The sequence below is a fragment of the Trichogramma pretiosum genome, unplaced genomic scaffold, assembly GCF_000599845.2.
Source record: "Trichogramma pretiosum strain Unisexual culture from Peru unplaced genomic scaffold, Tpre_2.0 scaffold79, whole genome shotgun sequence".
In the NCBI taxonomy this organism is placed as follows: Eukaryota; Metazoa; Arthropoda; class Insecta; order Hymenoptera; family Trichogrammatidae; genus Trichogramma; species Trichogramma pretiosum.
The window spans coordinates 276,227-293,248 of NW_019641700.1; the positions used below are offsets into that span (position 1 = coordinate 276,227).

At 32.6% G+C, this 17,022-nt stretch overlaps 1 protein-coding gene across 1 annotated transcript; it reads left to right on the forward strand.

The window, feature by feature from the left end:
* Positions 1-9,880: 9,880 nt before the first annotated feature.
* On the forward strand, positions 9,881-15,702 carry LOC106657737. Its single transcript, XM_014379398.2, has 6 exons — positions 9,881-10,061; positions 11,703-11,838; positions 14,437-14,472; positions 14,544-14,757; positions 14,821-14,989; positions 15,067-15,702. Exons 2-6 carry the CDS (start codon positions 11,745-11,747, stop codon positions 15,094-15,096), a joined length of 543 nt encoding a protein of 180 aa, XP_014234884.1. The 5' UTR covers positions 9,881-10,061; positions 11,703-11,744; the 3' UTR covers positions 15,097-15,702.
* The last annotated feature ends 1,320 nt before the right edge of the window (positions 15,703-17,022 follow it).

The following is a 17,022-nucleotide window of genomic DNA, read 5'->3' on the forward strand; positions in this document are numbered from 1 at the left end:
AATAGATTTTAGGACTTCTTAAAGAGAGTGATAGATGGCCCCGAAAATTCTGAAAAAATTCAAGCAGATTCTTTGAAAAATTTTGAAACTTTTTATCGTCACATTTTTTTCATTTAAGTACTTCTATATCGATATAGAAAATAACAAAGATTTTTTCATGATGTGGAAAATCCTCTTAAAAATGGGCCCTAAGGCCCATGAGATCAAACTAAGCACAGGGAGCTTTAGTATTGGGTACCAGGAGACCCCAAAAAAATTTTGGAGCAAATCCATGACCCGGAGCTGGGGTGGTCTCCTTGTAAGTATAAGATTAGCGTGCAATTATAGCTCACTAATCCTAAATTTTGGTCATCGACAGACACACAGAATTCATTTTTGAGCACGATAAGAGTCAAGAATCAAGAAAAATTAAAAAAAACCATGTTTCTGGGCTCATATATAGCTCAGTAATGAATTCCGTTTGTCGCCGATGACCAAAATTGAGAGAAAGGGAGCTTTGGTAGTGTCGATGAACATATTACAATATTGGCCTAATCGACGGATACAAACATGTTTATTTTTGAACTTTTATGCTATTTTTCATAATTTAGGGGTTTTGAGGTTATGAATATGATGTTGCATAACAAATTTGAATTTCTCGTCAAATTTTATATAAAAGTCATGTTTTAACAATTTTTTCATATTTACACTTGGGAAGCAGAATAAAATTTAAAAATTCAAGGTGGCGACATTTGACGCGATATAGCCAATATACAAATTATTATGCAAATGTTTTTACTTTGCCTCTTGCAGATTTACGACAAGGGTACTCGCCATCTACTGGTGGAGAATTTAAGTTCTATTATTATATTTGAAGTTATTGAAAACTGGTCTAAAATTCGGAAACTATTAATTGTCATTTTTAGGTAATTTAAGTGCTCCGAATATTTGTAACACAATTGAAACATAAAAATCGCCAAAAATAAGCAAAAAAAAAACAACTGTATTAAATTTTAAACAATTTTAATTGATAATTTTCCGGTCAGTGGGGCTTTATTAATTTTGAGCATTTCTACCAGAGTTATCAAAGATATAGTGTTTTTGTTGATAACTTATCACTTTTTACTATGTACGAGTATTATTCCGGTTGTTTGATAATAGTTCACGAAACCGATAATTTTTGAAAATTTAAAACTGGTAACTGTCAGTTTAACGTACTCAACGAGAGGGCGTTATTAACATTAATTTTCTAATCATAATTGATTGTTTAATATCGTATCTAACTGTAAATCAACTTATTATGATTTACTTACAAATTCAACATTCAATTCAACTTCACAAACATTTATATTCATATCAGCAGCGGGAACTAATCACCCAAGAAAAGATACCATTTAATTCATGTAAAAAGAAGATTAATCAAAACTTGTAGTTTAATTTTGAGATTCTACAATGTTGGTTTTTCATAACGCAAAATTCTAGGAATTATTAGATGATTTATTAATTTAAATAAATTGTATAAGTGATAGAATCCATGCGATGCGTAAAGTGAGAAAATATTATTTGTAAAAAATATTAATATTTAAAAAAAAAATAAAACATGAATTAAGATTCAATTATTTATGATAACTTACAATAGAGACGAATGGTAATTTTCTATCGCTGATATTGCAGAGGGAATTCTTAACGTTGGTAAGGTAGTGAACTTTTTCTCCAATGGCCACACATTACGTGAACTTCTCAAACATTTTATGACTGAGCTCGATAAAGTTCACACAATCATTTCAAGGATTTACTGATACCATCAGCATTGAGTCTTTGGATATAAAAAATATAAATTCAACCGTTTATATAGTTTTTTCACATACCCATTTCTATCGAATGTTCTTGATTGGCATCCATTCTTCAAAAATGTTACGTTTGGATGATTAAAGAATGAAGTTTTTGCATTGTATTGATTATTTAAAAATTTTATAACTTTTTGATCAACAATATTTTCATTTTTAAAGAGTTAAACTAGACAATTATTTAAAGAATGATTAATGATTATGTAATAATATAGAAATATCATAATTACAAGATATATAAATTAATGTTTCAAGTGAGGTTGAATATGATGTTCCCCTTTTAGTTAGCTTCTTGATAGCAGATATTTTTAAGTGTAACTCTACTCCAACAGTAAAAATCAAGGGATATAACATTAGGTGATGTGGGTTGACAATGTCAGTACAACGGCACATCCAACATATGATCGTACCGATCTATCTCCTTAACTACTACCATAAATTTCAACTGACCACTCATTCCGATGCTTCCTTTTCCCTAATTATCTTAGATTTTTTGGTTTGCTGGGAAACTTATTAAGACAGCTTACCGTTCGAGTACTAAACCTAAGTAATAAGAATTTTTCGTGTCAAGTGTAGTATTGTGTGTTTTAATTTTCTTTTTTTTGGGAATTTTGTTTTAGCAACTACGTGATAATTTCCAAAAATCAAAATTATCTATAACTATCGAATCTGCATAATCTCTATTTTATATCATCAAGCCCCAGATTTTTAATTTTAATGGTCCCAAAATCATAGGAACACTCCGCTACAAGCTTTGTCTCCATTAGTTATCAAAAATTCAAACAAGTACACATTGAGCTTGGAAAAATTTTTACATTGGGTTTATAGCTGAAAAGTAATGAAAGTTTCAACATCACAAACGCATATAAAATATAATAACGCAACATGTCTACTGCATTCTTTTTTTTTAAGCCCGAGCTTTCATGCACCTAAATAACATGACCTGATTCGCACATCGAAATAGATGAAAAATATTTCCTCTCAATCTCGCAGGTATTTAACTAAAAACTATCAAGAGTTCGTAGATTAATTTTTTTCTACTTTCTTCTGAAAGGACGCACGCTATAGATTGGAAAACGAATTTTCGAACCATACGTCGTTGGCTAAATTAGTTTATATATTTATTACCTCCCGACAAATGTTCATACGTGAGTTTGTATGCAAGTGTGTTAAATACATAATCTCAAAAACGAGACTTTAAATTGTATCAAAACAAATTGCATTTATGTTCTGCAATTTTATTGAGATTGTGAAACAGTTATTCTGCGATTACCATTCAAAACTTCTTTTTTCTTTCATTTTTTTTTTCATTTTTTTCTCTTGATTTTCTGAAATATGTTCATTAGAGTAGGGTTAACTGGCTAGTGAATGGTTGACCCTATTTGCACAGTGATTATAAAAGCAGTAAAAAATTACATCCTGAAAATCAAACAACGGTTTACATGATAAATAACACTTTTTTTATTGAAATAACATTTTATGTTACAACTTAACTGACATTTTTCGTGATAGAATTTAAGAAAAGGTTGAACAATTTTTGCACTAAAATTTTTCACTTTGAATTATGACAATGTCTATATTATATTGTAGCTTTCATACATAAAAATAGGCACAATAACACTTTAAGCTTATGGCCAAAGTATTGGCATTATTTTTTAATAATCACTAATTTTAAATCCATTGATAATCTTGTTTTTCAAATTCATTGAAAAAGTTTCAATAAAAAAGGATTAAGATCCTAATACCCGATATTATTCCAGATTGTTTTAAATAATTGTATAAAAAATAATGTATAAGCAATGTAAAATTAATTTACCTGAGTATAATTTTGAGGAATTAATTCATCGTGAACACACGGATTCGTCATGGAACAGCAAATTAACATGTTAATTCGAGCAAAAGTTGTAGCGAAGAATGCGTAGTAATGCAAGCATCTGCCAACTCGAAGTAAAAAATCATGCAAAATTTCTAAGAGACTTACCCAGGCAAATCGCGACGGAAGGCACGCAAAGAGAGATAGAGGCTGCAAAAGAGAGAGAGAGAAAGAGAGGAAGAGAAAGAGTGCGCGCTCCATTTGAAGTTTAAGAGCAACAAACACCCACACGCTTCGCTACCGTCTAACGAGCGTCACTTTTATCGGGCGCAACTAATGCGAGTACTATTATTTTTGATCGTGTTTCTATTTTTTTTTTCATTCGTTGAACTATATGTACGATTTGCTCTGCGTCCAACGACGTCACACTTGGCAAATTCACGACACAAAGAAGAGCTGCGAATGTTTATTGGGCATAATTATTACGAAAGTCTCATGGGTTTACATTAGTTGAAACGCTTTGAATTCCTTATGCCATTAGGAATTCACTCGTAATAGATTTTGCAGCTGTATTTTTAATTATTGGTTCATGTGCACTATTGACCTAGAGTTTCTTCATGTAAATTACGTAAACTTCATTACCGCGTGTAAAACAGCGACGCAACTCGGAGCGAGCGTTGCGTTTAGAAAACGAATACCTATGGCGACTCGCACGGTAATGTTATTTTGAATCACCTTATCATCACGCTGATTAAAAGTAATTCACGTGATACAATCGTGCTTTTTCCATCGACAAAAGGAATGCCAATATCCGGGCGCGTGCACTTTTAATTGAAAAGTTAATTCCGTCATTACTGTCATTTGATATTGAAAATTTGCGTGCTCTCTTCGCGCATTTTAGCGTTTAATACGCGTATAAACGATATAATTCACGCGCGCTCGTATTTCTGAATTTAGTCCCGGAAAATAAGTGGATTAAAATTATAATTTGCATATTTAATCCATCGTACAAGCAAAATTAATTCCCTTCGCACCGCGCCGCCCGTCCGTGGTTGCACTGGCTTGCTTGCTGGCTGGCTGGCCGCTCGCGGCAACTACACCGGTAATATAAGCCAGCTATTTTTAATATTACAAGTCGTTTTTCGAAACGCACACACGTGTACATTAGATTAATTTCGTATTGTTTGCGAAAGTGCAAAATCTATTTCGTGACGTCGTAACACCGAATTGGCGCGGAGGCGCCGAGAAGCCCCCAAAGTGAGAGAACGACGTTGTGCTCGTGACGTATTGCACGGCGGCAGCGGCGGTGGAGGGGGTGGCTGCGATGACACACGATCGAAAAATATTATTCATCTCGTTTATATCGCCTCTACGTGGTGGATACCACTGCTTGTAATTGAAAGAAGATACGGGTCCAAATGAGCGTAAGTGTACCTAGGAGCAGACTCGAAATATATCGGGGCGATCTCTCTCTCTCTCTCTCTCTCTCTCGTTCTAGTGTGTGTGTGTGTGTGTGTGCTGGCTTTTCCGCCCACGATCTCATCGCACGAAGCAACAGCAGCAATAATAAGACGAAAAAGAGAAGAAACGGCACACACTCTTCCGTTATATACAGGGGTATGGAGACACTTTCATAAGTTAAGCACACACGGGGCACCAGCGCGCGCGCGGCAAGAAAAAGAGCGACGATGTATACGCGCGTCGTGAGACTTGCCGAGCGTACATATTGACATATGTTTTATAGGTATCGCTAGTGCGGCGCGCGTACATGAAAGCAACTCCGTGTAACATTGAAATGAAAAACTCCCTTGGCCGTATATCATATCTTTCGTCCTGCCGATGTTGTTTTTTTTTTACCTCGACGTTGTTCTTTATACGCGACGTTTATTTTGATAAACTTTCACGCGTACTTTCACGATGGTGGTGGTGGTTATTTCTCCTCAAGTTATGGACGAAAAAATTTTGTCTCTCGATTTTCAATGATTCGTCACGTGCGTCGTTCGCGCATTTTTTTTATATGGGCTAGCTGTATACGTTTGCGCGCGTATTTGCTCGTATATAAACTTCGTGACCTGGATGTACACCTGCGGTATTTCAAATGACATAATTTATTGATAGGGGTATTTATATGCTGCACGCGAACTTTGCACGTTTTCTTGAAAATTTTTAGGCTTAAGATCGAGATCTTACGCATACATCAACGGAAAACAATTGATCTCTAACTAAATGAATTAAAAATTTAAATATTCCCGATACTGTTATATCGTCGTGTATCAATTTTCTGCTTGAAAATGTAAGTAATATACTGCATTTTTTAAAATCAGATTTTATCATGAGTTTTACGATTTGTCAGTAATTATTAGTAGTAAGTTCATTGAAATTACAATTATCACAACATTCGACGAAAAAGGAAATTGTTTTGACATTCAATTCATAAGTACTTAAAAGTAAAACTTCGTCTTTTCTTTTTTGGTTTTCGAGAATTAGGATATACGCCATCGATCGGTAACTTGTGAACTACTAAGTATCCGATATATGAACTTTTCAACACACTTGCCTTAATTTTCAATAAATTAAAGTTTTGTAATTTTCAAAAATGTTGCCATATTTTAAATCCAATTTTTGGACTGTTATAGTGCATATTTCTCCATGGTGGTTCGGAGGATTCAGAGGGGAGCTCAGTGAGACGTGAGGAGCTCGAATTTTGACTGCGTTAAAAAATCAAAAATGTCTACTTCGAAATAACACAATAATACAGGTTTTTTTTTCATGAGCCAACACATTTTTATCGACATTGTTCATAATTATGCTACGTTTTCTTTGCTATATTTCTTAAAACAATATTCTATCTGCCGATACAATAGAATGAGCACATATTATTGTTGCTTCAGCTCATTCGTCGGTTAGGGTACTCACTAATGAACCACGAATTTTTACACATAACAATTTGTTTCTTAATAACCAAAGGGTCAATGAGATTTTTTGCAGTCAAATTATTCGTTTTTGTTTTTTCAAACAAATTTTTACGGTGAAACATTATATTTGAATATTAACGTTCGTAATGCAAAGTTTCAAAGCAAATAATTGGTTTTCTAAAATTTTATTTATATTTTGAATAAGACTAACGAAACTCCCTGAAAGATTTTATGGTGATCTTAATTAATTTTGATAGTTTTTAGGGCACCATAGAGCCTTTTAGAGAAATATTCAGCAATATTTTAGAAAACGGGATTGCAATTTGAATTTTTTGGATGGCTTCGACATCGTCTTAATATTAATATTAGTACCTCAGCATTTATTTTATTATTGATACTTTTTTTTCACGTAATAATCATTGATTTTAAGGGCGACTTTTAAAATTTTTAAAAAATATATATTATAAAAATTTCACTCAGTTATGACTGTACTTGAATATTCCAGTAGAAACGTCTGTCAAAAGTACTCGTTTACGAATAATTTTTACTTCTCCGAGAATCGCGGTAAGACGAAATATTTCATGCGCAAAAGAATTACGGCTATTATTTAAATATATAAAAAGATTTAACTGAAAAGGAGCTGAGCTTTCCCGATCCCGCAGCCAGTCTCTCACTTTTACTGACGTAAAGATCGCATATATCCGATAGCTGTTGCATCGGTAAGCGCAACACGCATACCGTACGACTCCGACGTAAATCCAGCCAAGTAGTAAAAACAGGATTTGGTCAGCCTACGGCGCATCGCACAAAGCGGCGATGATCGCGCGTTTTTCTTCTTCAAATTCAAAGGTATCGCGCACGGTGAACGAGATTTATATCGTCGATGCGTGCACGCGCGTACATATGAAAGCCCCGATATGCAAAAAGATATCTATAACATATGACGTACAAACGTAAAATAAACTCGGATATATTTTTGCTGGGTGCGAGTATCGGGCGGGGCTAGAGAGAGAGAGAGAGAGAAAGAGAAAGAGAAATCGTAAATTTTTCATTCTTTTTTTCTGCTCCTTCCATAAACATTTTTACTTTAAAATAATTCAAAAGCAATTCAATATATGAGTTGAACTCGACGAGTGAACATAAGAATTGGCAAGAGTGGTTGAAATGAAATCGTCCAGACGTGCCGCTGTAATACGTCGCGTGCGTATCGCATTGCTGCGAGAAGTGCGAGAATAATCGTAGGTGCAGCACGGAAAGGGCTGAGAAGTACATATATGAACTCCCACATTCCCACAAGACAGGATGTACATTAGACTGACAATAAAAAATCGATTTTTTTTTAATCGACGGGACGCCCCCACAATGTTTTCAAACCCCCAAAAAAATAATCTCCTCACAATTTCAGCTCATATGAAGGAAACAAACCCGTGCTACAAGACGAGTGTTGATTTACATTAAATTAAATGGAAAACCCGTATGCGTATATTACAAGAAAACGACTTTTTTATTGTCAGTCTAAGGTACATATAATATTTGATATACCGTCGTACAATGCGGTGTATACGAGACGTATTATAATACCTACGTGACGATACCGCGACCAGAAGGCGAAAAGCAGCAGCAGCAGCAGCAGTAAGAGTAACAGTAGTGGGTGCGTGGCCCTTCGCGCGCGGACCACCTCGCGCGTAATCGCCTTATATATTTTACTATGTACGCACTGCCTGCACCTATACGTAAATATAGCGTTGATCTTATATGTATATTATTCGAAATAGCTCCCAGGATTTCTCTTGGCCGCGCCTGAGCGCATTACCCCGCGTGCACAAGCCGAGCATTTGCTCGACCGCTTTTTGCCTTTTCCAGAATCTCTCTCTCACTCTCTCTCTCTCTCGCGGGTGGATATACGCAGCCGGGCGCCGTGCGGCCACGGCAAATTAAATCTGGCCTTAGGTATAAACCCTACATGTTTAAACACCAAATGATTACTTTTATTCTTTTTTTTCGCACACGCTTTCATTAGCTTTTTATGATGGCTTGTGCGTTGTGTTATTGAAAGCTTGTGCACGGCCCTGAAAATGATTTTAAATTGATGATTTTCAAGCTCGTAAAGTGTGTTGTCGCAATTATATTTCATGGCAACTGCGTCATGTATCGCGTATTGTGAATTTAATCAAATTAGTATCTTGTAAATGAGTTATTGTGGAATGCGCAGGTAGGTGGTATTGCAATATTAAGGCTGCACTCATTGACGTATGTATTATCGGCCAAAGTCTCATATCGTCCGAATGAAATGATTGAGTTTCATGTACTTTCATGACTCGTGTAACAGCGTCTCGGACGTCATCTTCTTTAGAAAATTCTCGTGTGTCGGAATGCAAGGTGTGCGCATTCAATACGTCGAAGCTTTTAGTTCGCTTAGCTCAACTTCGCTATAAGTCGTTGTACAAACGTGTCGTGGCTCGACTTATTTGTTAGCAATTACTCATCTGGAAGAAAAAAATATATTTATCGCATTGAAGGAAAAAGAAATAAGTTATTAAATCGAACGATTCACAGATTTATCTGTAGATTTAAAAAATAACGAAGCCAGGTAAAAACTGAATATTATCAAACACGCATTCCTCGAATCTCCCACTGGTATATTATTCTAAAATAACTACAGAAATGTCTATAAAAAAAACAACAAATTGAAGACACCCACGTGGCTCTTTTGGAAAGAAATATCTGTTGACGTCTCGGAAAACGTAGTTGGAAGTTTTCATTGTCATCCAGGCTTCGGTTTACCCTTGATTAAATTTTTTTTCTTCTCCTTCAAAAATTTTTCCATCGAAAATTAAAAAATATCCTTCCTAACTTTGAATATGCATTCCATTCTGCGGCATACCCTTCGCAAGTATAATGAATTTATTTGTGAAACCTTTTTAATTACAAACTGTAAGAAGCCGCAATGCTTTTCTCCGTATTCCCCATTAAAAACAAGTACCCTCTGCTAACGCTAAAACAGCAGCAGCTTATAACTATAAGGAAGCCCGCGAAAAACGGGAAGATGTTCATACTCTCGGGGTAATTCAGGTGATGTGCAGCACGCAAGTATCACCCTTCTCTCTTTCTCTTTCTTGCCTCTCTCTCTCTCTGTCTCTCTCGCTCCCCGAGTCCTATGGCGTGCGTGTGCTGCAATGCTGCTGCTGCTGCTGCTGCTGCTGCTGGCGTAAAAGGTGCGCGCGCTTACGAGAGCGAGCGAGCGCGAAAGCGCGCACGGACTACGCGCGTATTTCTGCACGTATAAAAACCTCATGCTGGCTATCATGCGAGGGCAGGTGTAAGTCTCGATCCTCTGCTTCCGCATCTGCAAGGGAGATAAGAAGAAGGAGAATTATTTATAGTGCTCGATTCGTAACGACTGGCTTTTTTCTGCGCAACGGACAGTTTGTGATGACATATTAAGTGAAACCAGTGGTATTGTACATTCACTAATTGGCGTCGGCGATAGCTTTGGTTGAAATTTGTGTAAGTTGTTGGATAAAGATGATTATTTTCATAGTTACGAGTGCCATAATTTGGTTGTTAGAAAATATAATAATAAATTCGTGACCGATCGTAAAATTTTACACTATATAAATTATTTGACAGTAATAATAGTAATTACTTAAAACCTGTGTCAATTTCTAAAGTAATCCACGTGGAAAAAATCACAAATCTACGTACCGACAAGGTTTTAGATTGAATTGATTAGATTTAAAATACATGAAAATTATTCAAAACTATCAAAAATGAAATTATGAGATGATATGATGAGCATTTTTGATGTATTATCGAGCCATGTTTGCCACTTATTGTAATTGTATTCAAATGAATAATTGATGCATATTTTTTACGATGCCAATCAATCGAAATATCTTATTACGTAGTCAACGCAGAATCAATCCATAAAATCGTGATTTTTTCCTACTTAGGAATACATTTTTTTAATTTCAATGTTATGAATGCACCGCATATTTTTCCGATAAATACATTCCAAATGAATGCATTGCAATCTTTTGAAAACTTCAATTTATCGTAAAGACAGTAAAACTTGCACAAATATAAAAACAAAACTAATTTTATTCATTAACACTGGGACGTGATGTAGGATTCATGAATCTAGTTCATTGTCAAATAGATTTGGACGGAATATTATACTACCGCTTGGTGTTAGATATAGTTATTCATATTTGTATGAATTAATTTCAAAGAGAAACATAGTTTAACAAACTTCGTAACAATTAATTTGTCAAGCATTGTGATACTTTACATTAAAATATACATTGAATATGTATTGAATAGGTGAATATTATATTTCAATAAATAATAATACTCTAGCACATTGCAAGAAAATCAAAAAAGACATAATAAAAAAAAGTCAAATTGAAATGTAATGACTCATATAGGCTTTTTCAATACTAAATCTAATGAAAATGATCGTATTTCATACCATTTTACTGCTAATTTGTATTGTATAACTACTTGTTGTTAAGAGCTTTATCTCATGTTAAAATTATTTCATTCTTAATTTGATTTCATTTCTTCTAGAAGTAATATGAGCCGAAGCCATCGAATCATACCGCATTCAATTAAAACTTTCTCATAAGATTTTTATCAAAGTTAAGAACCCGTTTACCTGCACTAAGAAAAATTAAATATAAGTAAAGTTTTCGCGATTGGTTGACGAAACAAGAAAGTATTTGTTTAATTTTTCAAATTGATTTATTTAAATATTGACATGAAAAATTTTTTTTAATCAAGAAATAAAATTGCTATCAAAATGTCACTCTTACATTAAGAGAAAGATATATTTTTTATCGTTGAATATTAGTCAATTGACCAACAAAACTTATGAGTAACTCTATTGCGTCAATGAAAATGCATATTCGAGCTATTTTACTTCAAGCATCAACTATTAGAATTTATTTTTAGCTTTCATTAAGAAATTACGAAAAAAATATAAGCTTCAGAAAATAAAATTGAAAATTTTTATCAATAAAAAATTGTCATTTTCAGTTTGTACGAAAATAATCTATTTAGCTGGCACAATTTTTATGTGCGTCCAAAATTATACTGCATTTATAAAACTAATAATAACTTATTGATTCAAGAAATCTACCATTTCAGATTCCATCTAATTTATTGTAACATTCAACAACGTCAATCAAAATGAGACAACATTCTACAGTTACTAGAGTAGGAATGTTAGCCCACGCAGCGTTTATTACATTTCTAACATTGGCTATTGTCAGCAGCACCACAGGTATTAGTTCATACAATTTAATTTTACTAATAATGTATTAAGAATACATTATAGCTGTTTCAATACGTGTTTCATTTCTTTATATGAATAAATACGTGAGGCATAAAATTTTTCAGCAAAACGAGTAATTGCAACACGAGCCATAATTTAATAATTTGTAAACACTCTTTTCCCGCAATTTTTTGTTAGAGCGGTAAAAGGGATTTTTTTACATTCCATTGCCTTCGAATATTAACTTAATATGAAAAATGTCAGACATTGATATAATCTATACACAGAAGAATATGTTTACAATGTAATAAATACCGCTGAATTGAAAAAAAAACGTACCACGTCAGTTTCACCAGTTTTCAATTTTCTCCGGAACAATATATTATGTATAAAAACATAAAAATTTTATTCGCTCGTCATTGATTTGTTAGTAAGTTTCCAATCGTTCGTATATATCCTGAAAACTCTACGGAAATGATAGAGAAAAGGAAGTTGAAACTCAGCGAGATGAATTTCCCTTGGCGAACTTTACGTTTTCAATTGTGACGTCATTATCGCGTAGCAATACAATAAAAAAAGTACCGATCAAAGCTCATGTGACATTATTCGATTCGATGGGTCCTTACAGGCTGCCTTTTATAACGATGTTGTCAAAGTAGATTATTTATTATTGCCTGATATTGCGAAATAATAATAGATAAAATTTTATAGTATAAGGTAACTAAATCAATGGATGGACGGATTTCTTATAGATATACAATTGGTTTTATTAATCATTCAATGTAATAAAATATTTATAATAATCATCGAAATAACCAATCAACTCTCAATTGGGTTGCTTATACAACTACGGAACAATTCAGTTGAATTGTTTGGAATGATCCTTGGGATTAATTTTGAGTCTTAATGTGCTACAAATTTATCGTAGCATTGTTTTATTTGTACAGTTTCCAATTTTTTGCTCTATTTGAAAAGGTATAAGAAAAGTAAAAAAAGAATAAACGTAAAACTAATACAAGCAAAAAAATATAATCCGATTCACTTTTTCGTAAGCCGAACATAGTTCCAGAAGGAGATTTTTTTATCCCTTTCACAATTTTTAATAAAATTATGAATCAAATTACGTTCATTCACGGGTAAGGAAATTGAATACTACCGATTTTGATTATGATTTACGTACGTAAAAGATGTTTCAAGTTTATCGGTATTATATTATAATCAGTACTTCAAAATGTAACGGTATGACGACAACGATATTACTCAACACTGACGTTATACTGTACACCTACGTTCACTACACTAATTTACTAATTTGGAACTATTTCCACGCGCTTTTAGAGCATTAAAAGTTTTTAGCCACAATTTTCCATTTAAGCAAAGTTGAAAATTTAAAACTCCTCCAGCATTCACTGACATAAATTTATGGCTTTAAGGTGGTTCCGTCAGACTTGACCGATAAATTTGGGCATATGTCTAGAAAAAATCTGAAAAAATGCATACGCTTTCCTTGACAAATTCTAAGGCTATTTTGTTCTTTTAAAATTTTTCGTAGAGTTTATACTTATTGAGATGAAAAATCGCAAAGATTCATTGCTTGAGATTGTTTGAATTTGAATCGTTTATAGCTCGTGAACAATCGATTTTAGAGAAAATTTGCAAGAGCACTTTTTTGTTTAAAAGTACCCTAAAAACCTTAATAATTGGATTTGGGGTCAAAAAGTTTAACTTTTTAGTTTTGCAATGTTTTTACATTAACTTTTCTCAAAAACTGTTTGTTCAAGTTTTTCTAGTTTTTGAGCTATGTTTTAGTTCATACTGAACAGTCATCTCCTAGCTTTTAAAAAGATTTTATCGATGCGTTTTTTTATAATCACACAAAATAGCGTCTTTTAGACACGCTATTTCGTTTATTCGGTTATTCGGTTTGGTTTAATTTCCTGAAATTTCTCACACATATGAATAGCACTGTCAATAATATGTGGTTAAAATTTCAAGACCCTTTATCGATAGTCATTTTTTTGAGGGAACTTTCTTAAGAAATTTTCAGTCATTGTCCACTACTATTAAGTATTTATTCTCATATTGTAAGACTACTGAATTAGTGTAAAAGGGTTTTTGAAATTAAATCATATTCTTTAAAGTGAATCATAAAGTTAATCCAAAGTTTATGGAAACTACATGTTTTGAAATAAGCACCTGTTGATTTATAGCGCTAAGCCCTATACTGCAGTGTGTTTTTCATATCGTAGAACTGAAGCACTCTGATGCCCTACTTTAGGGACGTTGATTGTCATTCAAGTTCACTTCAGTATCTTCTTTTAAAGTTATATAAAAATGTTCTTTATTAATTTCAGAATAATTTTCTTTTATGTTGAATTAATAAAAATTGTATTCATAAGTAATTTCTGCAATTTCTAAAACTGTTCTATACAATTTTTGACATTTCTATAAAATAGATTAAACAATTTTATGCAAGTGTTTACGAAAACTAAAAATTCTAAATTTTCAAGATTTTTAATTAGACGGATAAAATTTACACAACATTTTTCTCTTTATGTCATATATTTTTTTTTAAACAAAATTAACTTGAGTCATTTATTATTACAGGTTCTTGCTTAAGTTATGGGCATTCATGTTGGGGTGGTAAGATATATAACATGATTTTTTATCAGATACCTTTTTCGATTTTTAATCTTTTTACAATTAATGTGTAGCGCATGGTAAACGAAGCGGCACAGAGCCCCAGCGACAGGAGGTTTACTTGACCGATGAAAGAGTATTGCCCTTGACACTCGGTGACCGATTACTTCTACCGAAATTATTGAATCGACGATCTCAACTCGCAGCCCGACTCCGAGACAAGGTTCTCATTAAAGATCAAGCACGTAATCTTAATGATGAGACTGAGGCCACCCGCTTGAAACATGGGTACGATGATTTTTGAACGATAAATTCAAAAATGTTTTAATCGAGAATTTGAATTTTTTTTAGTATGCCACCGGATATAATGTCCGATATTGATGATCCTTCCTATTACTCGCGACGCGGACTTGTGCCGCAACGCGCGGAAGTTCCAGATAATTTGTTAACACCGCAGGATAAACAACAAGCTGAATCTGAAGATGAGTCCATGGACTCAAGATTTTATCAATTACTGTTGGTGAGATTTTTTGTATTTTGCATTTTTTATTTAAATTTCGAATTTAATAATATTATTTAATAAATTTATACTTTCAGAAAAATTTAGGTAAAAGCATGAAAAAATAAATCACCGTTCAAGGCTACGCTAAACGAAACCTCTACCTACTTGCCAAATAACAAATTCGGATGTCATTTTCGTTAGTAAATTCGAACCTTATCTACGAATGAATTTCGACAATCGTAGGCTTACTCCTTTATGTGCGTCTAATTTCATTCATAAGTGTGATTTTTCATTAAAAAAGAGCTAAATTCATCAAATTAAAATTTTATTCATAATAATCAAAAAATTATAGTTCATTTAAAAATATTTTCATTCTTAGACATTAAGAATATTAAAATCAACAATTTAGCATAAAAACTGTTGAATAAGATTAATCATACACTAATTTGTAACGAAATCAAATCACTGTTAAAACACGAAAGTACAATTAGACTTAAGACAAATACATATTCTAATTTTTTTTAAACCTTAAATTTATTAAATATTAATTTTATTCAATCCAAGTCTCTATTAAATGATTCTAATAAAGTCGTTGAACGTTAACTTTTTTCCCTCAACTCCTGGCAATCACAAAAGGATAGCTTAATTATGTACGTTAGTCCATTAGAAAGAAAGCATTAACTTTATGTAAATATAATGAAGCAATTATATATTGTTTACTTTCGAAGTAACTAGAACTTTAAACATGTTATATCATTTTCTTTGATCAAATATTCAGAATTCAACACCTTATAAGCAAAAATTTATTTCAATATTACACTAAACAATTTTTTCTGCATTTTCTGATTAAATGATAACTATTTAATCGCTGTGGGTCAAATTACATTTTATAGTAAAGTTATCAATTATGTAAGTTATACTAATAAATATATTATACTGAGTATATAATAAAAACACTATGCAAAAATGTGAATTTTATTTCAAAATAAGAACTACATCGAGTAAAAATAAGAAATAATAAAAATAATAATAAAAGCATAATAAAAATATAGAAATTGAAAAATTTGTTAAAATATTTTGCAATTATGGTAGTCTTAGTTACACTAAACCATGAGATACCGAATCATATAAAACATGGCGAAAAATAATGTAGAATTAAGAAGTTCAAAAATTTTGCTTTCGTTGGCTTCAGTAACAAATACACCATTAATCGAATGTATTTAATTTTTTTTTTTCAAAAAATTATTATTTTTCATTTATTTTATTGAATACTAAAATCAAAATTTATTCACTATTTGCATTATACACAGTATATGAAGGATTCATTGGTATGCCAGTAACAAGCACAATTCCTAACTTACCTACTGCGTTGTTAAAAGTCGATAAATATGAGTCCTTGAAATCACTAAACTTATATCATCCACGGTAAATAGAGTAAAACTAAATTACCCGACCACTTAAGAAATCAATCAAATAATGCTAATTATCTAAAAAAACAATCAAAATTTATAAAACAGATACGTTTATCATAATTCCGGTAAGCTGACTGTAAATATAAATGAACATCCAAAAATTATGTTAAAAACTGAACGAGTACCGTCGCTATGAATAATCAAGTTCTCTAAAATTCAAAAAAATGTTAATATATGATACATTTTAACTATTTTTATTATATAACTTTTTTTGATACAATAAGTACAATAATTTGATAGTTAATGACTCAAATATACTATTTTAGTGATCTAAACGCTCCAAAAACTTAAATTAAAAATTGCCTAGTCAATTTTAATCAGCTGGTACTAGAAAATAGTGTTCAAGTTGTTTTACCCGCGATATCCCTGGTAGAAATGCTCAATATTGTATGACTAGTTTTTGTCCAACAAAAAAGTTGCTTGGACATAAGAGGGCCATTAAAGTTGTACATATACTAACCAAAACTTCTTTTCAATATTTCATGACTGTGTGTTGGCATGTGAAGTAAATTGGCAAAATGACATTTTTCTCCTAATCAATGACTTGACTAGCACTACTAATAGTATTATCTCTATACA

Coding starts and splice junctions, on each gene's coding strand:
- LOC106657737 (XM_014379398.2), top strand. CDS start 11,745: ATGAGACAACATTCTACAGTTACTAGAGTAGGAATGTTAGCCCACGCA. Junction 14,473..14,543: donor TGGGCATTCATGTTGGGGTG/GTAAGATATATA, acceptor ATTAATGTGTAG/CGCATGGTAAACGAAGCGGC. Junction 14,758..14,820: donor GCCACCCGCTTGAAACATGG/GTACGATGATTT, acceptor AATTTTTTTTAG/TATGCCACCGGATATAATGT.